A 23,233-nucleotide genomic window follows, 5' to 3' on the forward strand; every position below is an offset into this window, starting at 1 on the left:
CGGTTGTTTGTGTTGAAGAAAGTCACGTTTTAAGGAGCATTTCCAGATTTTATTTAGGAATAATGGACTGATTAGGTTCAGATCTTAATCATAAAGGTCTAAGTATTACCAAATATATTGTTACACAACAATTTCCTACAGGATGAATAAAGTAGATCTTATATTTTTTTTATATTTTCTGGTTGAATCTAAGTTGCAGACATTTTTAGAAAGATTTTCTATGAAGTCACTTTTGTTAAATAAAACTAAAAATAATAAAAAGTTTAAAAAAAACTCCTGAAACCAAGAATCGTAACAGTATAACAGTATTTTTTTTTACATTTATTTTAACTTTCAGCATTCAGATTTTCATGTTATTAATGCAAATATAAAATAAAAACCTTTATATAATTCTGATGTAATTCAGTTTCCATGCTAATATTTCTCTTTTTATGGCCTAAAATACATTAATTTACAACTTCATTTGTGAAGATGTTTCAGTTGTTCTAGTGTGTGTGTAATAATGTGTGCAATATTAAATCTCTTCTTTTAAAAAAGAAAAACCATCACCCAAAGACTTCTTTCCTTTTCAAATTAATCGTCTTTATTTTACATTTCAAACCCCCAACAGAAGCAGAGATTCATCTGAAACTCCCTCCAAAATAAGTAAATAAATATCATTTTCAAATGTTTTTTTATTAAAAAAATAAAGAAGTGGTCATTGGGCAGAGAAGCCAACCTACTGGGAGAAGAAACCAGGAGAATAAAGCAACATGTGAGGACTTCCTCCACATCAACACACTCTAATATAGAATATCTCCCACTAGAATAATCCATCTACATATTTACAATCTATAGTTCAAGTTGGAGCTTTTTGGATCCTTCTGGATCCACAGAATGGAGAGTTGATCTTTAAATAACATGAGGAAGGTTCTCCAGAATGAGCTGAAGTTACAATAGAGGTTAATGATCAGAAAACACTAAGTTAGTTTCAAAAAAAGAGTCCCAGTGAGGAGAACCAGAGGTGGACCACAGTTTGAGCAACAGATAAATAAAAGCGGGATCAAGGAGACAGTCTGACAAAGTTCCGGGTCTGGAGTCACTTGGAGTCTCCGGTCAGCCTCGGCAGGTTCACGGAGCTCATGCTGGACACATGCGGAGGCGGGACCTGGCACATGCTGCACGGACACGGCATGCCGGTACCGACGCCCCAGTGCTGGAAGCTGCTGCCCAGAGGCCCCGCACCGGCGGCCGGCGCTTTGAGGAGTCCGTGGTGGGGTCTGACCGAGGTGACGGCGGAGATACCGGGGGCGGACAGAGACGCGGTGGAGACGGTTGCCGGCGGCAGCAGCGGGTGGTGCACAGCCGGGTGAGACGCGTGGGAAGCCGCCGGGTGTCCGGGCACGGGTCCCGCGTGCGTCATAGTCCCGCAGGCCGACGGGTGGAAGCCGCCGTGGTGCCCGCTGCTGCCATAGATCTCACTCACCAGCCGCTTCATCTCCTCCAGGGAGTTGCTGAGCATCAGGATGTAGTTTCTGGCCAGCAGCAGGGTGGCAATTTTGGAGAGTTTGCGCACCGAAGGTCCGTGCGCGTAGGGCATGACCTCCCGGAGCCCGTCCATGGCCACGTTCAGGTCGTGCATCCGTTTCCTCTCCCGGCTGTTGATCTTCAGGCGGATGGTCTGCAGCTCGCCCTCCGACAGCAGCTTACGGTCCTTCTTAGACGCCATCCGCAGGGCCAGAGCCTCCTCGTCGGCGGCGGAGAGGCCGCGCAGGCCGGGGAGCTCTGACGGAGAGTCGCTCTGCGTGGAGGACACCGCGCCGGAGAAGCCGTGGACCGACTTCTTCAGGGTGGAGATGAAGATGTCGTCCACCTCCGGGGAGGACGGTCTGCTCGACACACGGCTGGTATCTGAGTCCATGGTGCTGGAGGAGACAGAGTCCGGTTAATGAAAGAGTTCATCCAAATAATAATAAAAAAAAAACTTTTATCGTCATTTCATCAGCGTTATTTACTGACCAACACACTTTATAATTTAGCTTTATTTAATCTTTTTTTAAAAAAAATATAATTTATGACACGAAAAGCACATTACAGACAGCCTCAGTTATCAGTAAGAGTCTAATCTTTAATAAGGAGTTCTCTGGATTCTAGCTCGGTTCTTGTTTGGACTCAAAACTCGACTTTAAATCTGCGTAATTTGTCGCCATAAATTCTTTAGAACATTAAAGAACATTGGAACACCTACCAAAGAGTTTCCAAACGCGATGTTGAGGGGGAAAAAAATCTTAAACGTCCAATCCACTTGTTACTCCAAATCGCATTGACAGCCCATTTGGCACGTCTGCGTGCGTCCGCGGGCTTTTATAACGGGCTGGAGCGCGCAGAGGCCGGGTCACCAGGACAACGCAGCTTCTGTCCGGGCTGGAGCCCCGCGACCAATCAGCGGCGGGCGGGCAGGGAGGGAGGGAGGGAGGGAGGATGGGGGAGGAGGGTGAGGAGGGTCCTGATGTAATTACCAACACACAGCATCAGCATGAAGTGAAACCAACACACTCCCTCCTACATATGGCTCCTGCTGCTGGAAACGTTGTCCTGCCTGTGGATGGATTTATTCTAATAACGGACACATTTCTGCCTTCAGGAGTCACAAAGTTATTATCTGAGGAGAGTTTTAAAATAAATCAGAGCCCATCTGAACCATCTGCATGAATTAGAATCACATAATGGCGATTTTATTAAAGAAATGTCTGAAAATGTTATTATGAATTTAAACTGTATTTATTTTTATTTATGCAGTCTGTAATAGTTCATTTTATACCTTATTTTCATTGAAAATTCGTTTCTGGGGATTTTTTATATGTTTTATTTTTAACGTATCCGACAAGAAAATCACCTCCAAATGAAGCAGGAACAAAAAACTAAAAGAAAAACGGCGCAATATGTTTCCTGCTTGCAGCTCCGGGAGTTAATTCGGTGTTTTCCGTTTTTTTTCTGTCCACCAGCAGCTGCCGTTCAGTGCGTCTTTAACGTTAATTAATGAAGTGTGCAAAATGTGTCTTTAACGGTTATGATCCGTCAGATTTCAATTAGCGCGGTGAGCGATAGCCCCCGGTGTGGCCTGCTGCTGCTGATGCCGGCCGACAGAAGGGCCCCGGGCCGCCGGGAGGCTCCGCCACGTCGGGCCTAACCGGAGCTGACAGCTGCTTTGTCCCCAAATATGAAGAGGATTGTCCAGTCGGACGCAATCAGCGCTAATTGCCTCAACAAGATGATCTGTTTCCAGAAGAAAGAGGAGGAGGAAGGAGCTGGATCTGGATCTGGATGGTGGAGGAATAAAAATACATCCAGGAACAGATCACAGCTAAAAGGAGGGGTTTAACTAGGATCATTAATATAAGATCTACTTTATTCATCCCGGAGGAAATAGTTTTGCCAGACTATAACACAATAAACAGGCTAGTGGAATATAAACATATACACAGAGGTTAGTAGTGAAATAGAAATGACAAAGAATAGAAAATGCAGTGTCTAAAAGTCTTTGTGTGAAGTGTATAGAAAAAAGTAAAAATATAAATAAAAATATATAATATAAAATAACACAAATTTAAAATGTAGACTAATCACAAGATAACAGAAAATGAACTGAAAGTAAACAGACGTATTAGATATATTATTATTATTATTATTATTATTATTATTATTATTATTATTATTAGAAATAGTGCACCTGAACAATGATAATACAACAGTGAGGTTATTAATGATGGCATTATGCATTAATCATACATTCCTCCTGCATAAGGGTAATAAATCTGGTAAATGCTCTCATTTCTATCAGCTTCAGGGTTTTTATTTTCTGGACTGGATGGAGAAGATCCAGGATGAGCTACACTGTAAAAAAATAAACACTGGTAACATTTTTAAACTAATCTTTTAAAAGATTTGCTGTTATTCTACAGATTTTTCACAGTTTTGATCAATTACAGATAACTAGCAAATGCATTGAAAATAAAATTCTAAATTTACAAGCATTCCATAAAAAATGAGAGCAAAACAAGATATTGCTCAAAACACTAAATTAGATAAAAGTGTGATTACTTAAAATAAAAAAGCTAAAATAAGAGTAGAATACTAAGTAAAACTGGCAGTAAGTCATACATACCATAGTGAAATATTTCCTTTGAAACATGCAAATGAAATATGAATGCTAAGTTGATTTTAACAGCATTAAATAATAAAATTCGTAAATTTACAGTTTAAATTGATTTAAATCAGATTTGACAGATATTTGATGAAGATTGAAAATGTTAAATCATTTTTTGAATAGCTATTTTATAGATTTCCCCTGTTTTATTAATTACAGATATCTAGCAAAAAAATCTTAAAAAAGCAACATCAAGCTGTAAGGTCAGCATCCAAATACAGTCTGACTTACTTAAATCAGCTAAAATCATCACTACTGGACTTTTATTCAACATTATTTTCACTCTTCTTTAATATTATAGTATTTTAAGTATTTTTTCTGGCACCCTTGCTGCCAGATTTTTGTATTATTTTACCAATTTTTTATTTCTTTATTTGTATATTTTTTAACAGTGTATGCTGATAAATAACAACAGAGCAAAAAACTAACAACAAAAAAAGATTAATGACCGAACAGTTTTCAGTGAAATTCAATCAAGAAGTGTTTTATTTTACAGTCATTAAATCTTCTCTTTGTTTGTTTGTTTGTTTTGTAGTGAGTTAGTTCCACTTACTTTCATCGAATTAAGCCGCTGGGCTGTTGCCATGGTTACCCATAGTTTTAACAGGACCCTGCGCATTGATACAGAACGGTGGTTAAACCGTTAAAAACCGGAACTACGTTTGTGCTTTTTAACAGTCACCTGCCAGCCAATCAGAAACTAATGCTTCAGGCAGGTGTGTCTTGGTCCTTCAGGTGTCCGGTAGTCACGGTTACTACCGCTAGTGAGTGCAACAAATCACACGCGCACGCACACGCACGCACTGCCCCCCTTTTTCTCCACGTCGTTCCATTTCCTTGTTTTTGCCTCCGTCCGTTGCTCTGTTTACTCCCGTTAAATCAGATTATGCTAATGAAGGCTGAAGGAGGTTTAAATCTGCCACAGTTTGCTTCATTAGACATTCCCACAGTCTCACAATGACTGCAGGCTTTCCCTCTTTACTGGCCTGGTCTCACTCACTACTTAAAAAAGGTTAGCTAACATCTACCAGGAATTAGCCTGAGCCCTGCAGGCATCTATAGAACCAGATGGAGAAATATTCTGCACAAATGGGAACCTCGAGGTTGTGAAATTAAGCTATATCATTGATGCAAAACAACAATTATTGCATTAAAACACAGATTTTTTTGGTACCTCAAAGTTAAATGTGAATTTTCTCAATTTTCCTGAAAATGTTATATTTTATTTACAAAATTCATCACAAGTGTAAGCTGACCGGGTCAATCTATAATTGAGGGACTATTGAAGTCCATGGGATATATCCTGCATACATTTTTACTAAAAGTAAAAAAAAAAAAAATTTTTATGTTCATTATGATCATGTCTGTACAAATTCCATAATTGTTTATTATGGAAACAATCACTTATTAATAAAAAATGACTGGATATCACTAAAATGTCAACTAAATAACCGTCCCAATTTAATAACAACCACCTTCTAATTAGCTAAACAATAATAAAGTGAGCTTATTCAGAAATAATTTTGTGTTCTTTTTATTATGTTGAGAAAATCATGACAGATATTTCTCTTTTTGCAATATATCAAATCTTATATGGAAAATAACAAATTAAATCACTTTAAACTAAGCTGCCCATTACAACAACACCTCTCAAGGAAGTGTGTTAATTCCAGATCACATGACCTGCTCCACATGATGTCATTTCCTCCTGAAGAAAAGACTGGCAAGACTCCAAGGCTTTCTGAGTTATTTGATATAAAGTAGTGTGTGAGTCAAGTGTCAACAGGTTTACTACAATATCTTTGGAAATAACTTTCAATTTTACTTAATTGTATATATAATATTGAGAAGAATCTTTCTGTAAAAATAACACGTGTTGTTTGGTTATAGGCGGCCACGTTGATTTTAGGCCTGAAAACAGCAAAAATGTCAACTATGATACAAAAAGTCCTGTAATTATATATTGACATGACTAGTTATGCTAAAAGTTAAGCTAAATTGGATCAAAGCTGAATGAAACTGTTTTTTTCTGTATGTGGTTTGCTTGAAAACTACTTTTCACCATCAGTTTGTAATAAAATTACACCAACATTCTAGAATTGTCAAATATATAATATATAAATTAATAAAAAGAACACAATTTTTAAGACAAGGGGGCTCTTTAACAGCCATATTATATAAAACCCTGTATATATTACAGAATTTCTCTGTGGGGGTTACTAAAGTCTGTCATTACTCATTTTTGACCCACTAAAGGATGAGTATAGGGTCTAATCACTGGAGCATCTCAGGGTTAAAACTAATAATGACATTACATTCATGTATTTCCAGCTCACAGGCATAAATCTGCCTCCAGTCTTCTGGTTTCAGGCTTTCCACTAGATTTATGAGCTTAGCTGTAGGGATGTTTTAAGTGTAGATTTTCCCAAACTTCCTGTAAGTTGACTGGTGATGCTAACATTTGAGCTCATTTGGGTCCCAACAAGCTGAATAAAACCGTTTTCTATATAGGTAGAAATGTGCATTTCACCCCTCTATCCAGCGGTTTGCAGTGAAGTTATACCACATCTGGTTAAAGATATTTTAACACCATCAAACACCTGATAAAAAACATAATAAAAAGGTCAAAATCTTGAAAAAGAGGTGGAATCTGACAGAGTGCAGTTATCTATAACCTACTTTCTCCCCTATATCTGATTTTAAAGCTAATAATGACGTTACACATGTATTCTCAGCTCTCGGGCATAAATGTCATCTTTAACAACCTCCAGTTTTCTGGTTTCAGGCTTTCCACCAGATTTCTGGACTCGGCTGCAGGGATTTTCTCCCATTCAGCCTCTAGAGCTTTAGTGCTGCTGATGCTGATCAGATCTCACCCACTTCCCCACGGGGCTTTGTGCAGACCGGTTAAATTCTTCCACACCAAACTGGGAAAACCATTTCTTTCTGAGCTTTCAGTGTCGCTGAAACACTCAACTTTAGAAATCTGTACTTCAGAATGACTGAAAGCCAAACTGGGAGAAAAAAGAAGAAGACAAAAGTATGCGAACAGCGGCGTTATTAACATTTCCTAACTGTGACTCTCAGCATCGACACTCCTCACCGCCGTCGTCTCCGTCTCTGTCCGTCAGGCTGGGTGGCGCTGGGCCGGTGCAGCAGTGAATACCAATAGTGAGGAGGAGCATATGTGAGCCATACTTAATCCTGCTAATCTGCCTCCAAAATAAAAAAAGAAAAGGAACAAAAAAAAAAAAAAAAAAGCAGAAAGGAGAGGAGGGTGGAAGAACATGAGAGAAGGTTTCTCTTTCTGTCTGGAGCTGAAAGACATGAATAATGTCCTGGCTCTCCCCCTCCATCCTTTTCTCTGCCAAATCTTGGAACGAAATGAAGCAAAATTCTCGCTTTTGTTGAATTCTGTAGTGAGGAACGTGAGATGCCGCCTGCCTCCAACCACTGCTGTTACTGTGTGAGTTTGTCTCCCACTTAGTTTCACATTCAGCTCTCCTGCATTAACGCTTTACTGGAGGTTTAACGGCAACGTTAACGAGGTACAGCGACCATCTGAGGAAGTCTCTGAAGTTTACATCCCTGTCAGTATAACCGTGGCTTTTATCAATTATAGTTAGTTGCAGAAAGTTTTCAATGATTCATTTGAAGGAAGTAAGACGTTATGGAAGGAAATGTGTTGTCCCAATACATATTCTGCCAATTGAAGCTACACAAATGAGCATTTACATCATAAGCAGAAACATTTGTGTGTTTTTACCTTAAAATGCTTCTTCTTGAGTTCACAAATTCAGCAAATTCAGGGACCTCAGAGTTCAAGTTCAAAAACTGGAAGAGACACAAACAAGACACAAAATGAATTCAAAAGGAGAAACATCTGCACAAGAGTTCAGAGACATTTATGTTAACACAAATATGATACTAAATGGAGAAAAAATGTGTAAAATTAATCATCAGATTACTAAAATCAATCATTCAGTGAGAGGAAGATGGCCTTTGTCATCTGAAAAGGTTATACAACAAGAAAATTCTAAAATATATCATTAAATGAAAGTTTCAAGAGAAAAATCCATCTACCTTTTGTAGACGTGTAGCTTCTACTTCCTCTGCACTTTGTTTAGTCTTTTCTGAACAGCAACAGAGAAAGTTGGAGGCTCCTGGGATGGATGCAGACATATCTGCTAGAAAAACAACATTTTCCAAAGATTAGTAAGGATGGCACATTAATTCACAAAGCTATCTGGTGCTATATATAATAAGATTGATAGTAATAATAATATATAATATGACTAGAATGGATGGGGCATTTGCTGAGTTGTTCAAAAACAGTGCGATTGCTTCATTGTTAGAAGGCTGTTAGAAGCTTATTGATGCTCTTATATGTTTTATTCAGGCAGATGTTTTCCTCTTTAAGTTTCAGTCTGATCTGGGATGAGGATAAGGCAGAGGAGAGTGTATCTCATCCATAAGGCCCAAGGTTTTTCATTTTGCCCTCAGATTGTTGTAGGAATTACTGGCTAAATTTGGGGAGATTTTTCAAGTGGAAGTTGCAAAATCTTGTCAAAATTGGTGACAAATCCTGAACTGTGAGTGACTGATCTTCATCTCAGACCTACAAACATCTCCGTGATGTGGTGCCTTCACTTCCTGTTTGTCTCAGGGTTTTGCCTTCATTCATACACAGAAGAAAAGAACTTTTAGGTCCTAAAACCTCATAGCTTGTCAGTTTTAAACTAACTTTTTATTGTGAGGTTTGTTCCTTTGACCCAGGGAACTCTCAGCAGCACAAACTAGTTGTAAATCACACATTTCAACCTGATGAATGACACTTGTTCATGAGCAGGTGCACATTTGTGAGATCTGCATTCATTAGCGTAACTGATGCCCAAAAAATATTTAACATAGGGCTACCTGTTCTCCACTTCATTCAAGTTTCATTCACAAAAATGATTCCAAAGAAAAGCAAGAAAGGTTTCAAGTCCTGTCGTCACAAGTCAGCACACAGAAAGACAAATGGGTTTTTGCTGCTTCAGGAGTCATTTTAGGAAATGGAAAACAACCGTAAAAATATTAATATTACAGCTGTCAGACAGGGACAAAACCAAGAATGGATCAACATAAAGTTGGAGGGTAAAATATGTCTCACTAATGCTAACCTGTCCATTAACTGAATGGATGGTGAAGGCTACTGAGATACAGAATCTACAGCCTCCATCAGGTGACGTTACAACGTCTGTTCATGAAAACCAGGAGGCAACGGTAGAAAATGTACTGAAAATTATCAGACATAATCTAAAATCTGAAATACTCTCTCTGGTCCATTTTGATGATGATCTGAGAACCAGAATATGAACTTTGAATTAGGTCTGTCAGAGTTCATCATTTATATGCATTGATTTCCACGTAGTTGAAATTTATCCATGTTAAAGTATTGAGAAAATGTGCCTTCTTCTGTCCCATCATCTTCAGATTGGGGCTGTTTTTGGACAAATGGACACAAAAAGCTGGTGTGTCTCCCCACTGTGAGATGAATAAAGTCTCTTCGTATGTTAGTCTGTACACATCTGATAGCTATAAAGATATTTCTCTGTAGACTACAACGCTACCAGCGGGCCACGAGAGACTTCATCTCTAAATTATGTGCAAAAATAGTATGTTTTTAAAAAGTCCTTCCAGTGGCAGAGCCTCTCAGGAGTTCTTGTAAACTCTCTCCCAGCAGAAGTGTGATCTAAGCAGTGACTGAGCTGCTGGCCTGCCTCCGTGTGGATAGATGTGGGGTGAAGAGGTCGCTGTGGTAGTCAGGTGCAGGCCATCCAACACATAAAGAACCGTGTGGATGCTGGCTGCTGAGGGAGTGTTCAGGCCTGTGTGTCTCCAGGCTGGACAGTGTTGGGTTCTGCTGCCGGGGGCTTTATCTCTACAACAGCTATTAGGAGGTAATTAAGTCCTAACACTGCAGAGCCTCCCATGGTTACTATAACATAACTGCAAATGGGAAGCTTACAAGCTCCTTTAGACGGCATGACAAATTGAATGGAACTCATTGGGCTCCAGCTATTATTCCAGCGGCCCCATCTGGCTGGGGACAGATAAAGGGGATTTGCTGGAGGTTGTGAGGGGTTGAGCTCTGTGCTCGGTGTGTGTGAGTGTGTGTGCGTGAGGGATAAGGAACAAGAGGGGGGTCCGGTCCGGCGTAAGGGAGTGTTTGGAGGGTTCCAGGGGGATTTTTTTTTCTTCCCTCCTCTTTGGTCTGAGCTTCAATTCAACAGGCAGCCTGAGATTTGCTTTGGCCAAATGTTACAAATGTTTCGACAACCTGGTCTCTGATCCTCCGGGGTCACCCAGGAGGGCACGGGGGTACAACAGCTTTACGCCCAGAGATTTAACAAAGCAGCATGGGGATGAATATATTCACACTCGTATTCACTGCCCAGGCCTCCAGATGCTTGTTTTAGGGAGATGGAGGCTAGACTGAGCCGCTGTCTGCCCAGAGCAGCCAGCTGGCGGTTTGAGTCCGGACGAACGAACTCCTGTTGACAAAAAAAAGAGTCACGTTTGCTGGAGTGATGGCGTCAACTGTCAGCAAGGGAAAAGATGGCTGACAGCTGACTGCTGACAGTCTTTAAAGAGGTTTAGAGAGTTTGGACAAAAAAATAAAACTCCTTCACGCTTTTTTTTCCCTCCACCTGAAAGTTTTGTGCTGGTTATGGAATCTACAGTTACATCAACATTAAGGCACCAAAGCTGTTTTCATCCAATATTCAAGACATTTATGTTACAACAAAGCAAGTAGCAGAGCAGAAAATTTAAAGATGCTGTGACAAAGGGTCATGTAAGGAAGATTATGAGTCAGATTCTGCACTGATGCATGTTTGTTACATTTTCCACCCTGTTTACAACAGTGACAACAGGTTCAGGAACATAACTGATCCCTATATAAAGCAGTACTGCAGCCTGCAAAATGACCTGAAAAGTGAATAATTGCTTCTCAGTTTCAGCATAAACTGAAATAACCTTAATGCAAGGATTATTTCCTGCAGGATCATCTGAGTTTAGAACTAATCAACACTCATGCTGGCAAATATAAAATAAACATCCGAACTGTCTGGTTTGCTCTCAAAGCTCCCTGTCCAAACTGAACCACTGTCTTAATATTAAAGTTCTGTTTTCTCTGAGCACACAGCAAACTGCTTTAGTGCCACCAGCTGGTCGACTGGAGTTGGGTGTCTGTATTTTCCTCAGCAGGTTTTGTCTCCACCAACTATCTCTGATGGAACATGTTGAGGGCATTGCAATATACCATCATCACCGACATGTTGAATCCGTTTCTGTTGTCAGGTGTTCCAATTTAGTTCGAAGTCTTTCAGGATTTGTAAAACTGTTGGACTAGCAGCCTGCTGTAGAAACGGGTAGGCACACTGGGCATTACTCCAGCACAGGCTCTTCTTTTAATAAGTAAAAATGTCTATTTCTAATAATTTTTAATTATACTAGCAGACTATTAAAGTTCTCATTCAGCCTTTAGTGTCTTGTGGAGAGAACAGAGCATCATAAAAAGGATACAGTCTGTATTCCATAAAGGCATCTTCAAATTTATCTACCCTAGAGTTACTTTTCAGAAAAACAACGGGGAAAAGTGGACTTGCAGCCCTGAACAAAAAGAGAATCTATGTGGTTTGTGTGGCTGCAGTGGAGAGACAGTGATAGCCCTACGGCATCCTCAGCGCTGCATCACAATGGCTGTAAAGGGCTCTAATGATGGGGATCTGCCAGGCTTAACAGGCTCTCATTCAGATGGCGATTGTCAGAAGGCATGAGACAATAGGCGGAGGAATAACAATGGTATACACCAGCAGCCCAGCCATCCCCGTTCTGCTGCAATTAGCGTCATATGGAGGCTCTGACTTACATTCCTTTACTCTCACTACCGGCCTCCTGATCCCATCACAGGCTCATCAACCCTAACAAGGGGGCGGACTACTTTATCACCACCTCACTGCTAACCAGCTGTCACACCCCCAACACACTCACACACTCACACACACGCTCTCACACGCACGCACGCACGCACGCACGCACGCACGCACGCACGCACGCACGCACGCACGCACGCACGCACGCACACACACACACACACACACACACCACCTCACACTCACACTCACAGACACTCCCAAGAAAAAAAAGAAGAGGTTTTAACACCTTTAGGGTTGAACCTGGAGGGTGGAATCAGTCTGCAGCAGTTAGAGGGAGGTCAGCTAGTGTTTCCCATGCATCGAATCAAACAGGAGGTTTAGGGTCGATCAGACAGGTGAAGGTAGAGATATCTGGACAGCGTGCATTAAAACCAAAGCATGGGGATAAAACATCATCCAGGAAGTGCAGGTTTAAGGAACAAATGCTTGCGTTTAAGGCTTATCAGATGCTAAAACAGCTCATTGGTTTATAATCCTACAAGACGGCAGATAAAATATTACAAAGTGATCTACCAGTAACATTTACAGAACCACTGTCACATCTCTAATGTTAAGAAGCCAGGTTTTAATCTTTTATAGAAGACAGCATGGATATTTTTATTATCTGCTGCACACTGACCTCATTCACATGAATGAGAGGTCTGTATTAGTTCCATACAGAGTAATTCAGGCCTAAATGTGGAATAAGGAAGGTGATAAAGGCAGATGGGAGGACTTCAGAAGCAGATTTTTTAGGCAATTATGTGTTTTCTTTTCTCTAAAAGTACTTACACTAAATAAAACTAATGTGCATTTCAACATGGAAAACAGCAGACAGAAGGAAAATGAATGTTTAGCTCAGATGGATGGACGGATGGATGGACGGATAGCGCCTAAGGAAAAGCCATACAAAGGGCTTACAGAGGTGCGTTCCAATAATGAAACTACTAGACTGTCCAGTGTTACAGAAAAAGACTGTATGTCCAAATACATACTATGTCAAATGCAGTATAGCAGAAATACTAGGTTTTCCTACTGCAAGGCATTCTGACCCACCATCCTCTGCAGCTGAAGATATTTCATGTATGTCTCACACTAGTATGAACACATTTGAGCTTCCAAAAACATCCAGAGAGATGACAGCTCATTTAGCATGGATGTAGAAACTCAACATTCAAAGTTCAAGGCCCAATATTCTGATGAAGCTGTGATAATTCTATGCATGCTGCACAGACCAGTAGATGTAAGCAGCTGTAGAACGTATAGAGGATGTGATTTGGAATGCATCCTAGGACACATGGAGAGGGCAGTAAACGTGGGTTCTGTCCAAAAACAGAACCAATAGTTTCACTGACTGGTTGGGAACTTTATATTATTGGTGTTGAAAGGATTCAGGTACAGATGAGTCAGGAAACGCTGTCTGAAGATGTGCATGGACCTCTGAAGTCTCCACAGCGGAGCCACAGATCAGGAGGGGGTTCTGGGCCCACTTGGCAGCCCAACATACCAGCTCTCCTTCAATTCTTCAGCAGTTATGCTGTCATCAAACCACCCTGCCTTTCTGAGGACGACGAGAGGAACACAAATAAGGCCACGCTGTTTAATTAAACTAATACCAACTCGTGTCCCAGCAAGATGCTCGATGTGTCATTAGGAGAAGCACAGAAAGGGCCGGTTCCTGTGTGCGTGTCCGTGCACGTGAGTGTATGCATGTATGTCCATTATGCATGTGAGAAATTTTGAGTATGTGTGTGTGCATGTGTGGGCGTGTGTCCCTCACTTCCAGTCCATTGAGCTGCTGCTGCTGTCCTGGTTTAGGTCCAACAGAACAGAATGTGGAGGAGGAGGTGGTGGTGGGGGCAGCTTGGTGGGGGCAGCTTGGTGGGGGCAGCTTGGTGGGGGCTGTTTGTCACCGTGAATCGGCTCAGGGTGGTTCACATCATCCTGCCATTGAAGGCCGCCCCTCCCCTGTTGTAAAACAAGCTCCTGTGGGTCCGCCTGAACACTGGGGGCTTTGTGTCCCACCCTCGCAGGAAACATACCACCCAAAGTGCTGCCTCCCCCACCAGCCCTCCGCTCCCTCCGTCCATCCCAGCCTCATCCCGCCCTCGCTCCATCAGAAGTGTGATGTTAACCTCAGAGGGTGGTGAGGGGGGTGGAGGCGATCAACAGGTAGGACTAATGAGGCTGGAGCTGGAGGATGGAGGCCGAGGGAGGTGCAGGAGGAAGACAGATTTGAAGGGCCGGTGTAAAGGGGGCGTTCCCCGTGGTTTCCGTAATATGGAGGGCTAATGGGAAGATTGATGGATTGAGACAGCGAAACAAAACAAGGGGTGGTGATAAAATGTAGAGTGGGGGATAAAGCAAGCAGGGAACCGGGCTGAATGGTGAGGATGTGAGTGTGTGTGTCACAAGGCCAGGAGAAGGAGGAAAATTTACTGGCTTTGGGGGCAGGGAGTGGGTGTGACTCGTTCCCTAATTGCCAGGGAGGTCTCGGGAGCTTTGGGTACAAGACAAGTGTGAAGGGTGGGAGAATAAGACAGGATACCAGAGGTTAGAGCAGGTCAATGCTGACCACCTAAGATGCCCCTTCCAAAAGACGCTCGCCCCCCCTCCCAGCTCCATCCCAACCCTCCCCGACTGAACGCTATAAATAAATATCGTGTCTTCTCCTCTAAAAGCTGGTAATTTACTGCCCACCCATTCCTTCTGCCCATCTCTTCTCCATTTCTCAGCGCCGTTGCCAGGCGGTGAATGGAGCTCGTCCTTTGAGTTTGGAGAGCCGGGCCTGTGTTTTCTGGAGGGGCTGTCCTCAGAGTCTGGAGCACTCTGGAGTGGACACACACAAACACACATATGCTTATATGTTGAATGCCACACATGCTCCTTTTATCAGCCACCTCTGAAACCAGCCCTCATGGTCGAGTCTGAGGGATGCTTGTGGAGAAACTTGTTGTTGGAAGCAGGTGAAGTGAGCTAACTCTTTTCTTTCCTAATTAAATGTGAGACTAACAGGTGCTTCAGGCTGATGATTCTTAACTTTGGGTGAGAGTCGGAGACAGGCATGTTGGAAAGCCCTCTCTCTTAAATCTGCTGCACATTCCTGCACTGGGACACCAATTGTTTCAGTGTTAGTTAAACCTGTGGTCTAATTATTTATGTCCAACGGATGGGTTGTTTGGCCCAATTGTCTGCAGCAACCCATGGAAGTGTTCCTGAAAGGACCAGTATGAATGATTCCACATTGAAAAAGCAACCAGACTCAACTTTCAGTGGGTTGGAGGCACGGGGATGGTGAGATTTCAAAAGTTTGTCGCCCAAATCACACGTAAATTTTGGTTATAGTCACTGATTACTTGGGTTTAGACACAAAAACTACCATTCATCCATCCAACCATCCAGCCCTATCTAAAGGTGAAGATATCAGTGGAGGTTTTGCACTAGAACTTGTCCCGACCACTGAGGTTGCTTCATTTTGAAATGAAACTATAGGTCTAAATCCCTTTTTTCTGTTTGAAAAACTATTACGTACATCATTTGGTGAAGTTTTTTTCCTTAAAATTAGCATTAAAAGTGCCAATTTATTGAGTGAAACCACAATGGAAAACACACCATTCACTCAGAAGATTTTAAATTCACCAAAAACAATTATTTTCTTGCATGTGGTTAAGATGGAAATAATATAATCACAATATCTGCTCCAGTTCTCTCCCTTTGTTTTATTTTTGGACCTTCTTTTCTATCTTGTCTATCCAATAAACGGTACAAATGTCATTAAAAAATCTGAATCAAGTGAAATAAATTAATTTTAATTGGACGTTTCTGGTGTTCTTTGGATTTTTTTATCTGTATTTTCTACATTATTTCTGCTCTGGATTATAACTTTGTTCACACTGATGTTAAAGTGCAGAAAAAGAGGAGGTCAGAGAGGATTTATCAAAATCTCCTCTTTTCTAAACTGTCACCACAGTCCTCCTTTAATCGTCAACGATTATTCCAATTTATTACAGCTTGGTTCTTGTTTCTGGACGTCCTGGAGGAGTCAGAGAATCAGTCGGGTTTAAATTATCAAGTTAGACAAACTTATTAAGAGGAGAAAATGAAGGAAAAAAAGCTAAACCTGTGAAAGTAATGAATAAATGACCTGTTAATCAAGAGTAAACCAGACTTTGTCAGTTTTCCAGCAGGCATATCGATCATTTTAGGTCACTTCTGGTATTTTAAGAAACGGGACCTGTTGCTCCATCCCCTATTAGACCAGAAATCTCCTTCCAACTCATTGTTTTATGACTTTTTCCTTCTACACTTTTGCTTTCTTGAGGCCATCTGCTTCCCTGGCAGCCTTTCCTGCACGACATTCACCTGGAGAAAAGCAGGAAACAAAGACAAGCTCCCAGAGAGTGTGCAGCTGAGACAGATACAAGTATGAACCTGCCAGTGCTGCCATGGAGCCATTCAGTCCTCTGCTGTAGCTCCACAAGAGAGCCAGAGTGAAAGAATGAGGAGGAGAAAAGAATCAAAGAGAAGGAGAGCGTGCTGGCAGCTCCTCTCTGCTCTGCTGCCATGGCAGAGTCAAACAGACACAGCTAAGAAATTGTAACCCTACCAGGGGGCACGGCGAGGGCACCGAGGGACGGAGAGGGGAGAAAATAGTGTCTGTATTCCCCAGTAAATCAGGCCTGTTGAGAAGGTCGGGGCTCTGCCAGCAGAGCGAAGAAACGCCGGTGGCAGCTGCACCCAGTTCAGGGGCTGCTGACAGAGAGGAGGCTTTTGTTCGCAGCGTAGGGTGGCATGGGCTGGAATGTGACATTATTGTTTTTATTAATAGAGACTGGGTCAAAATGGGGCACATCGAGGGGCAATTAAGAGAGAGGTTTCTGTTTTTGTGCACATATAATGCATGTTGGTACAGTCCTACAGCCGGGAGAAAGGAAAGGAAGAAAGACAGAGGACATTTCTACATTCTATCTGCACATTTTATTCAGTGGCATCACCTCTGACACGCTAACAAAGTTAACTGAGATGAAAGCACTTGAACACATCTGAAATGTCACAAACAGAAAAAAAGAAAAAAGTGTTTGGTTTATTAAAAAATACAACACGTAGTCATTTCATGTTGATCTATAAGTTGCTTCTGTTCTCAGCACTCTGGTTTTTTTCTTTTGACATCTTTGTAGTTTCTGTTTGTCTCATTGCATTAACTGCACATGCTGCTGTTTACACGATTTTATTCATTCATTTGTTTTTTTTATTGTTGGTATTTCACATTTTATGGTGCATTTTTCAAATTAATACTGTTTTTATTTATAATATATTTTACACTTTATTGTACATTTTGTATCTTGGTATATTTTTCTATTATATTTCTATTATGTTTTATATTTACTCCACCAAGGAACACATCGGAGTTATGTGACGATCAACGTCAGTCCGTCTTTCTGCAACATTACTCTGAAACAGATTTGGATGAAATTTTCAGGGAAGGTCAGAAATGACACAAGGATCAAGTGATTAGATTTTGGCAGTGATGCGGCTTATAGTCTGGATCCATGGATTTGATAAAGATTTGTGTATCATTGCCAGATAGCGGCACGGCGTCACTGTAACCATGACAACAAGTGAACACTACGTCAGCTGCCTGCTGACGATCACATGATTGTGATCCTGCAACAAATCCACCACTGTGGACCACGAACTGTTTAAAGATCCATTGGAAATAACACAACAACTGAGCAGCCTTGGAGGAGGACTGCATGCTCTGAGTGCTTTTCTAGTTTTCAATTGTGGTAGTATCCACTTTATTCTTTCTGCTCGCTATAAAAACAGAATTTCTCCACAGAGTATTTCTATTCTATTTTATTCTGTACTTTAGAAGTTTGTACTCACACAAACGTCGGCAAAAATAGCAAATTGTCCCTGAATGCCTAAAGAATTATGCCCTAAGACTAGTTTATTTTACACAGAATTGGTATTCTTTAGATTCAGTAATAAAAATATTCACTCTGTCCTGTAATATGAAGCAAAAAGTCCTAAAAGTAATGTCTGTTAACTACTTTAGACTAATATCGCCCAATGCAATGCACACAAACAGACATTTTCCACCATCTGATTGTTAACAAGTCAAACCTGACTTCCTCCTGGCAGCACCTGCAGCGCTTCAGACTGTGTGTGTGTGTGTGTGTGTGTGTGTGTGTGTGTGTGTGTGTGTGTGTGTGTGTGTGTGTGTGTGTGTGTGTGTGTGTGTGTGTGTGTGTGTGTGTGTGTGAGAGAGTTTAACAGGCAGGTGGTAATGAGGCAGACTGAGCTGTGCTGGCTTCTATAATGAGGATTCAGGCAGTGAGGGGCCGGGCCGCCGCCACTAATGGGCCCCTATAGTCTCTAATAAGCAGTAATTATAGTGTGTGTTTACCAAGTGGCTCCAACAGGGTTGGAAATGGTTTACCTTCACACATCGCTCCTCCACCGCTGGCCCTTCCACCCAGGAACACTAAGTGACAGCATGGAGAGCTTTTTGTGTGTCTGAATTAGCATGAGCGCTAACAGTCCAGGCAGGGCAAATGTTCCAGGGATGCTGGTGTTCTTGTTTTATCGGCTTTTATTCCATTACCTTTAGAAGTCTGATCATAAGTTTTTTCTGTTTTACATCACCCTTTCTGAAAAACTGAAACATGGTTTTCTGCTTCTATAACATAACATGCGCAGGAAGATGTATGTGACACGTTATTTAATTAGCATCCAGGAAGATGAAAAATGTGCAGATTTTCTTTTAGCATTACACTGGAGACGGTGTGCTTTCAAGTCAAATTAACTTCAACACATCAACTGTATTGCTGCTTGATATGAAAAGAAAATGTCCACAGTCCCACAACAATCCACTCAGATTTAAGGATTCTTAAATACTTCAGTGTTTTCCAAACTACTGTATTATTGACAGTCAGCTCTTCATATGACCATCAAAACCAGGAAAACACCATGATGTAAGATCACATTGCAAAAGATAAAATAAAGAAATACAGCTTAATTCATACGTACTTATTGTAGCTACAGAAATCAAAAACAGGGATTCTGCTTGCAACTTGTATGTCTAACCACTAATTAATCGTTTAAATCAGCACCATGGAACTCCGTATGATGAGTCAAAGCTAGATCTGAATGCCACGGAAAGAAAATAAAGAACTATTTTGGATGCTGTCGCTAGTGTTCCATCAGATGAGAAAGATTCCAAACAGCAAAGAGAAATCACATATGCAATAACAATTTCACATCTGTTTTTCTCTGTAAATTATAGCCATGCTATACTTTAACATATTTATTCATAATCCATTATATACTGCAGAAAAACTAAATATTGCAACGTCAGGTTTTTCCAACATCATGCAGCCCTCGATCAAACTAAACTGGTTTTATTTGTGGTGCAAAACACAAATCAATAAGAACCAATAAAGCAAATTAGATTTACAAAAACTGTGACGGTTACTTCGGTTCAGACTGACGTTTCTACATAACAACACTCCAGCATTCAGATTAGCAGGAAAAAAGTCATGATTTGCTCTTCATTAAACGTGAATGCACCTGAAGGGATAAATGATATTATATGCCAACATTACAGCCATCTATATCCCAGTTCACAGTCATAAATCTGCTTCTTAAACCATCTCCAGTCTCCTGGTCTATAACCAGAATCTCAAGTTTGCATCCAAGTCATCAGAACTGTGCCCTTTATCAAATATAGGCACTATTTCCCCCAAAATATTTTTTATCAATTAAAACCACACAAATAAATAATATACAGAGTGGGTTTTCTTACCTTAAGATGCTTTTTCTGAAGTCCACAAATGCAGTAAATCCAGGAGCCTCAGAGTTCAAAAACTGGAAAAGACACAAAGAAACCACAAAATAAAATCCAAACAGAGAAACATCAGCAGAAGTAACTACAGCATTTCATTGGTTCTGTTAACACAAAGATGATCCCTGAAAGGAAAAGACGCTTATCACCATAAACAACAAAAAACTCAAAAATTAATCATTAAATGAAAGTAGAGACTGAAGTTTCTTCTCTGAGGCTTGACAGATGTAAAGTTTGAAGACAAAAATCCATCTCCTATAAAACAACAGGTGCCTTTTTCCCCTTTTTATACAAGATTATCAAACATCTTCATCTTTCTGTCTAAAATCTGGTGCTTCTGAAGACATGCAGTCCTCCTCTTGAAATCCTCAAGGAGTCTAAGTGGAAGCATTTCCTCTGAAAGGCTACACAAATACCAATATCAGAATTTTTCACTCCCTAAAATTGATATCAGCACCTCAGAAAATTAATTATCAGTTGAGCTTCAGCATGTGAGCGTAATTTCTAGCAGACATTAGGATTGCTCCTCAGGTGATAATAAATGAGATTTTATGTAAATCTATCCAATGGTTGATGTAATTTCCCCATAAACGTGTCTAGCATTAATACCAACACGAGTAGAAAAGCCACATCGCATGATTATCTGCACTACGATGACGCTGGAGTTGTAAACGTGATATCTGTGCTGAAATAACCAGTGGTTAAAGACTGATGTCTGTATTAATCTGACACATGGTCATGTGATCGGTGCAGGGCCAATCAGGGACTGAGTTTAGTGATAATAAACATGGCTTCCTGCATCATTGCTTTTCCAGAAGTCTCTATTCCTGCCTATCCAGACTAAAACACAACCCTGGAGTGTTCAAACTAAAATAGGGTCATCACTGTTGCTAAAGTCATCAACACTGGAGCTTTTGGACTCCATACAAGGTTTTAAACACAGCAGAACTAATGTGTTTTAAATGAAAACTCCCTGTAGCTTCAGACCGTATTTTACCTGCTTATGAAGCACCTGAAGTTTAAATGCTGAACTTTCCGACTCCTCGTCTCCCCTTTAGCTGCACTCTGACCTCCACCCAACCTCCAGCTGACCCTCTGAAGACCCCTGAGCCTCTCTCTGACCTCATCCATCACAGCTCCAGCAGCAGCTTCACCCTCTTTTCTGTTTCTGCCGCCGCATTGTTTCCTTCTCTGCATCCATATAACTCTGTCCTGTTCCACTCAGAGCTCACTGATTTAGATTAGTGTACGACTGCCAAACCAGACAAATCACACGCTTCTCCTCCATGCTGCTGCTCAACAGATTAATATCACTGATGGAGAGTTCCTTTATGTCTGCCTGGCATTCACTGTTCACCCACATTGTTCTGTAGCAGCCTGAATGCTTTTCTCACTTCTTTCCTTTCTCCTGGATTCTAGAACAGAAAAGTTTCTTCTGGAGCTGCTCCACCAACATCCACAAGAGAACTTTCTGACAGCTCTGTTTATCTGTTCGACAACAGTATGATAAAGCTGATTTAATAGAATGTCTCTTTGACTTCACTCTTGGTTTGGGAATCATAGTTCCAGTGAGAGAAGCCTCAAATTATATTTCAGACTTCAAGGTTTGTTTGAAACTTAGCTTTATCACTTTAGGAAAAGTCCTTTCCTGTTTTAACGTCAATTTCACACAACATAGAAAGACAGACAGGCGTCATTGTAACCATGACAACAAGTGAACGCTACGTCAGCTGCCTGCTGATGATCACATGATTGTGATCCTACTACAAATCCACTGCTGAAGACTTATCAGGACTTATCCATCAGAAATGATACAAGGAACAACTGATTAAATTGTGGGGGTGTTTCTGAGTCCCATCAATTCCTGCCACCCGCTACATATATAGGCCACATGATTCGGTATCTGTACATAACGTACACATGCATAATACACGCCTGTGCTCAGCGCAAGGTCATTTTGTTTGTGGGAACATCTATAATAAATGGACCCATTCTATATTGCCGTGACTTCTGCCACAACTGTTTTCAAGATTTCATCTGTCAGAAATAAAACGACGACTGAGCAGCCTTGGAAGAGGACTGCTCTCTCTGAGTGCTCTTCTCGATTTACAATGATTTGTTCTGCAGGTTTATTGTTTGGCTTCCCATAAACTTTTGTCCATATCAACACCTTCTGTTGTGCGTTTGGTTAAAGTGAAACTAAAATGCTGATTGCTGAAGGCAACACAGCAGATGCTTAATGAGCACAATGATGCAGAATAACCCTCGTGTCGTCCTGTGGGTCAAAAATGACCCGTTTTAAAACTTGAAAATGTGGAAACAATAATATTTTCACAGCGAAACTTCTGATATGCACATTTTCAACATTTTTGGGAAATTTTTCAACATTTTTTGGTGGGAAAAAAGAAACATTAAAAATGTTCTTAAGAAAATACTAGAAGTTTTGCTGATATATATGTAATCACTTTAGACATTTTTAGGATTTTTTGGAAGATTTTTACTCATTTTTTGAAAATATTTGCAAGAATTTTCTCGCCAAATTTGGGGAATGTTTTTGAAATAATACTTTTAAGGGAAACTTTTAAGGAATTATTGGAATTTTTTTCCTGAAGGTTTTGCAAATGTTCAGAAATTTGGGGAATTTTTTTGCTGATTTTTTGGGATTTTTTCAGACAAGGAAACAATATTTTTTGGTGCCCGTAAATGAGGACAACAGGAGGGTTAAATGTGAGATTCACACGTCAGTCTGCCTTTGTCTGACCAGGATAAGCTTGAATGCTTCACTATGGCAGTAAGAAGAGACAAACTGCAGGCTAAACAGTGCGTCGGTTAAAAGAAAAGAGAATTTAGCCTGATCAGATATCAACGGTCACTCATAAACACAACACTCACTACTCTCTAATCCAACATTAGCAGCGGGGTCTCTCTTCAGGGTGGTATCCCTCCGGCCGTTGGGCTCATCTTTGATGTGGGATAATGTTGGTCCACTATCTCACTGGGCCTTTCACATGTTATGAGAACAGCAAAAAAAATGGTCTCTAATCTGGTGCCATGCTGGGAGGAGGCCACGGGTTCGCTAACAGCGCTGCTAGTTCTGGTGTTTACCCACAAGGACTCACATACTTTAAGAAAAGTACCAAACTTTAAAAATACTACAATAATTACAAATAAAACCGTTTCATTGAACTAACTTTTTTAACATAGTGTTAACATCCAGATACTTCTGGATCCGTGTCACTA

General features: G+C 40.9%; 1 protein-coding gene and 1 long non-coding RNA gene across 2 annotated transcripts in view; both read right to left on the reverse strand.

Moving 5' to 3' along the window:
• Positions 1–577: 577 nt before the first annotated feature.
• On the reverse strand, positions 578–2,357 carry olig2 (oligodendrocyte lineage transcription factor 2). Its single transcript, XM_023279106.3, has 2 exons — positions 2,228–2,357; positions 578–1,904 (listed from the first exon to the last, which is right to left on the reverse strand). Exon 2 carries the CDS (start codon positions 1,898–1,900, stop codon positions 1,079–1,081), a length of 822 nt encoding a protein of 273 aa, XP_023134874.1. The 5' UTR covers positions 1,901–1,904; positions 2,228–2,357; the 3' UTR covers positions 578–1,078.
• A 3,879-nt stretch (positions 2,358–6,236) lies between these two features.
• Positions 6,237–23,233, reverse strand: part of LOC111574480 (uncharacterized) — a 38,123-nt gene continuing 21,126 nt past the window's right edge. The window contains exons 3-5 of the long non-coding RNA XR_008603311.1: positions 19,955–20,016; positions 8,270–8,370; positions 6,237–8,020 (exon numbers count right to left, since the gene is read on the reverse strand). This is a non-coding gene — a long non-coding RNA (uncharacterized LOC111574480). The remainder of the gene's footprint in view (positions 8,021–8,269; positions 8,371–19,954; positions 20,017–23,233) is intronic.

Source organism: Amphiprion ocellaris, chromosome 11, assembly GCF_022539595.1.
Source record: "Amphiprion ocellaris isolate individual 3 ecotype Okinawa chromosome 11, ASM2253959v1, whole genome shotgun sequence".
Taxonomy (NCBI): Eukaryota; Metazoa; Chordata; class Actinopteri; family Pomacentridae; genus Amphiprion; species Amphiprion ocellaris.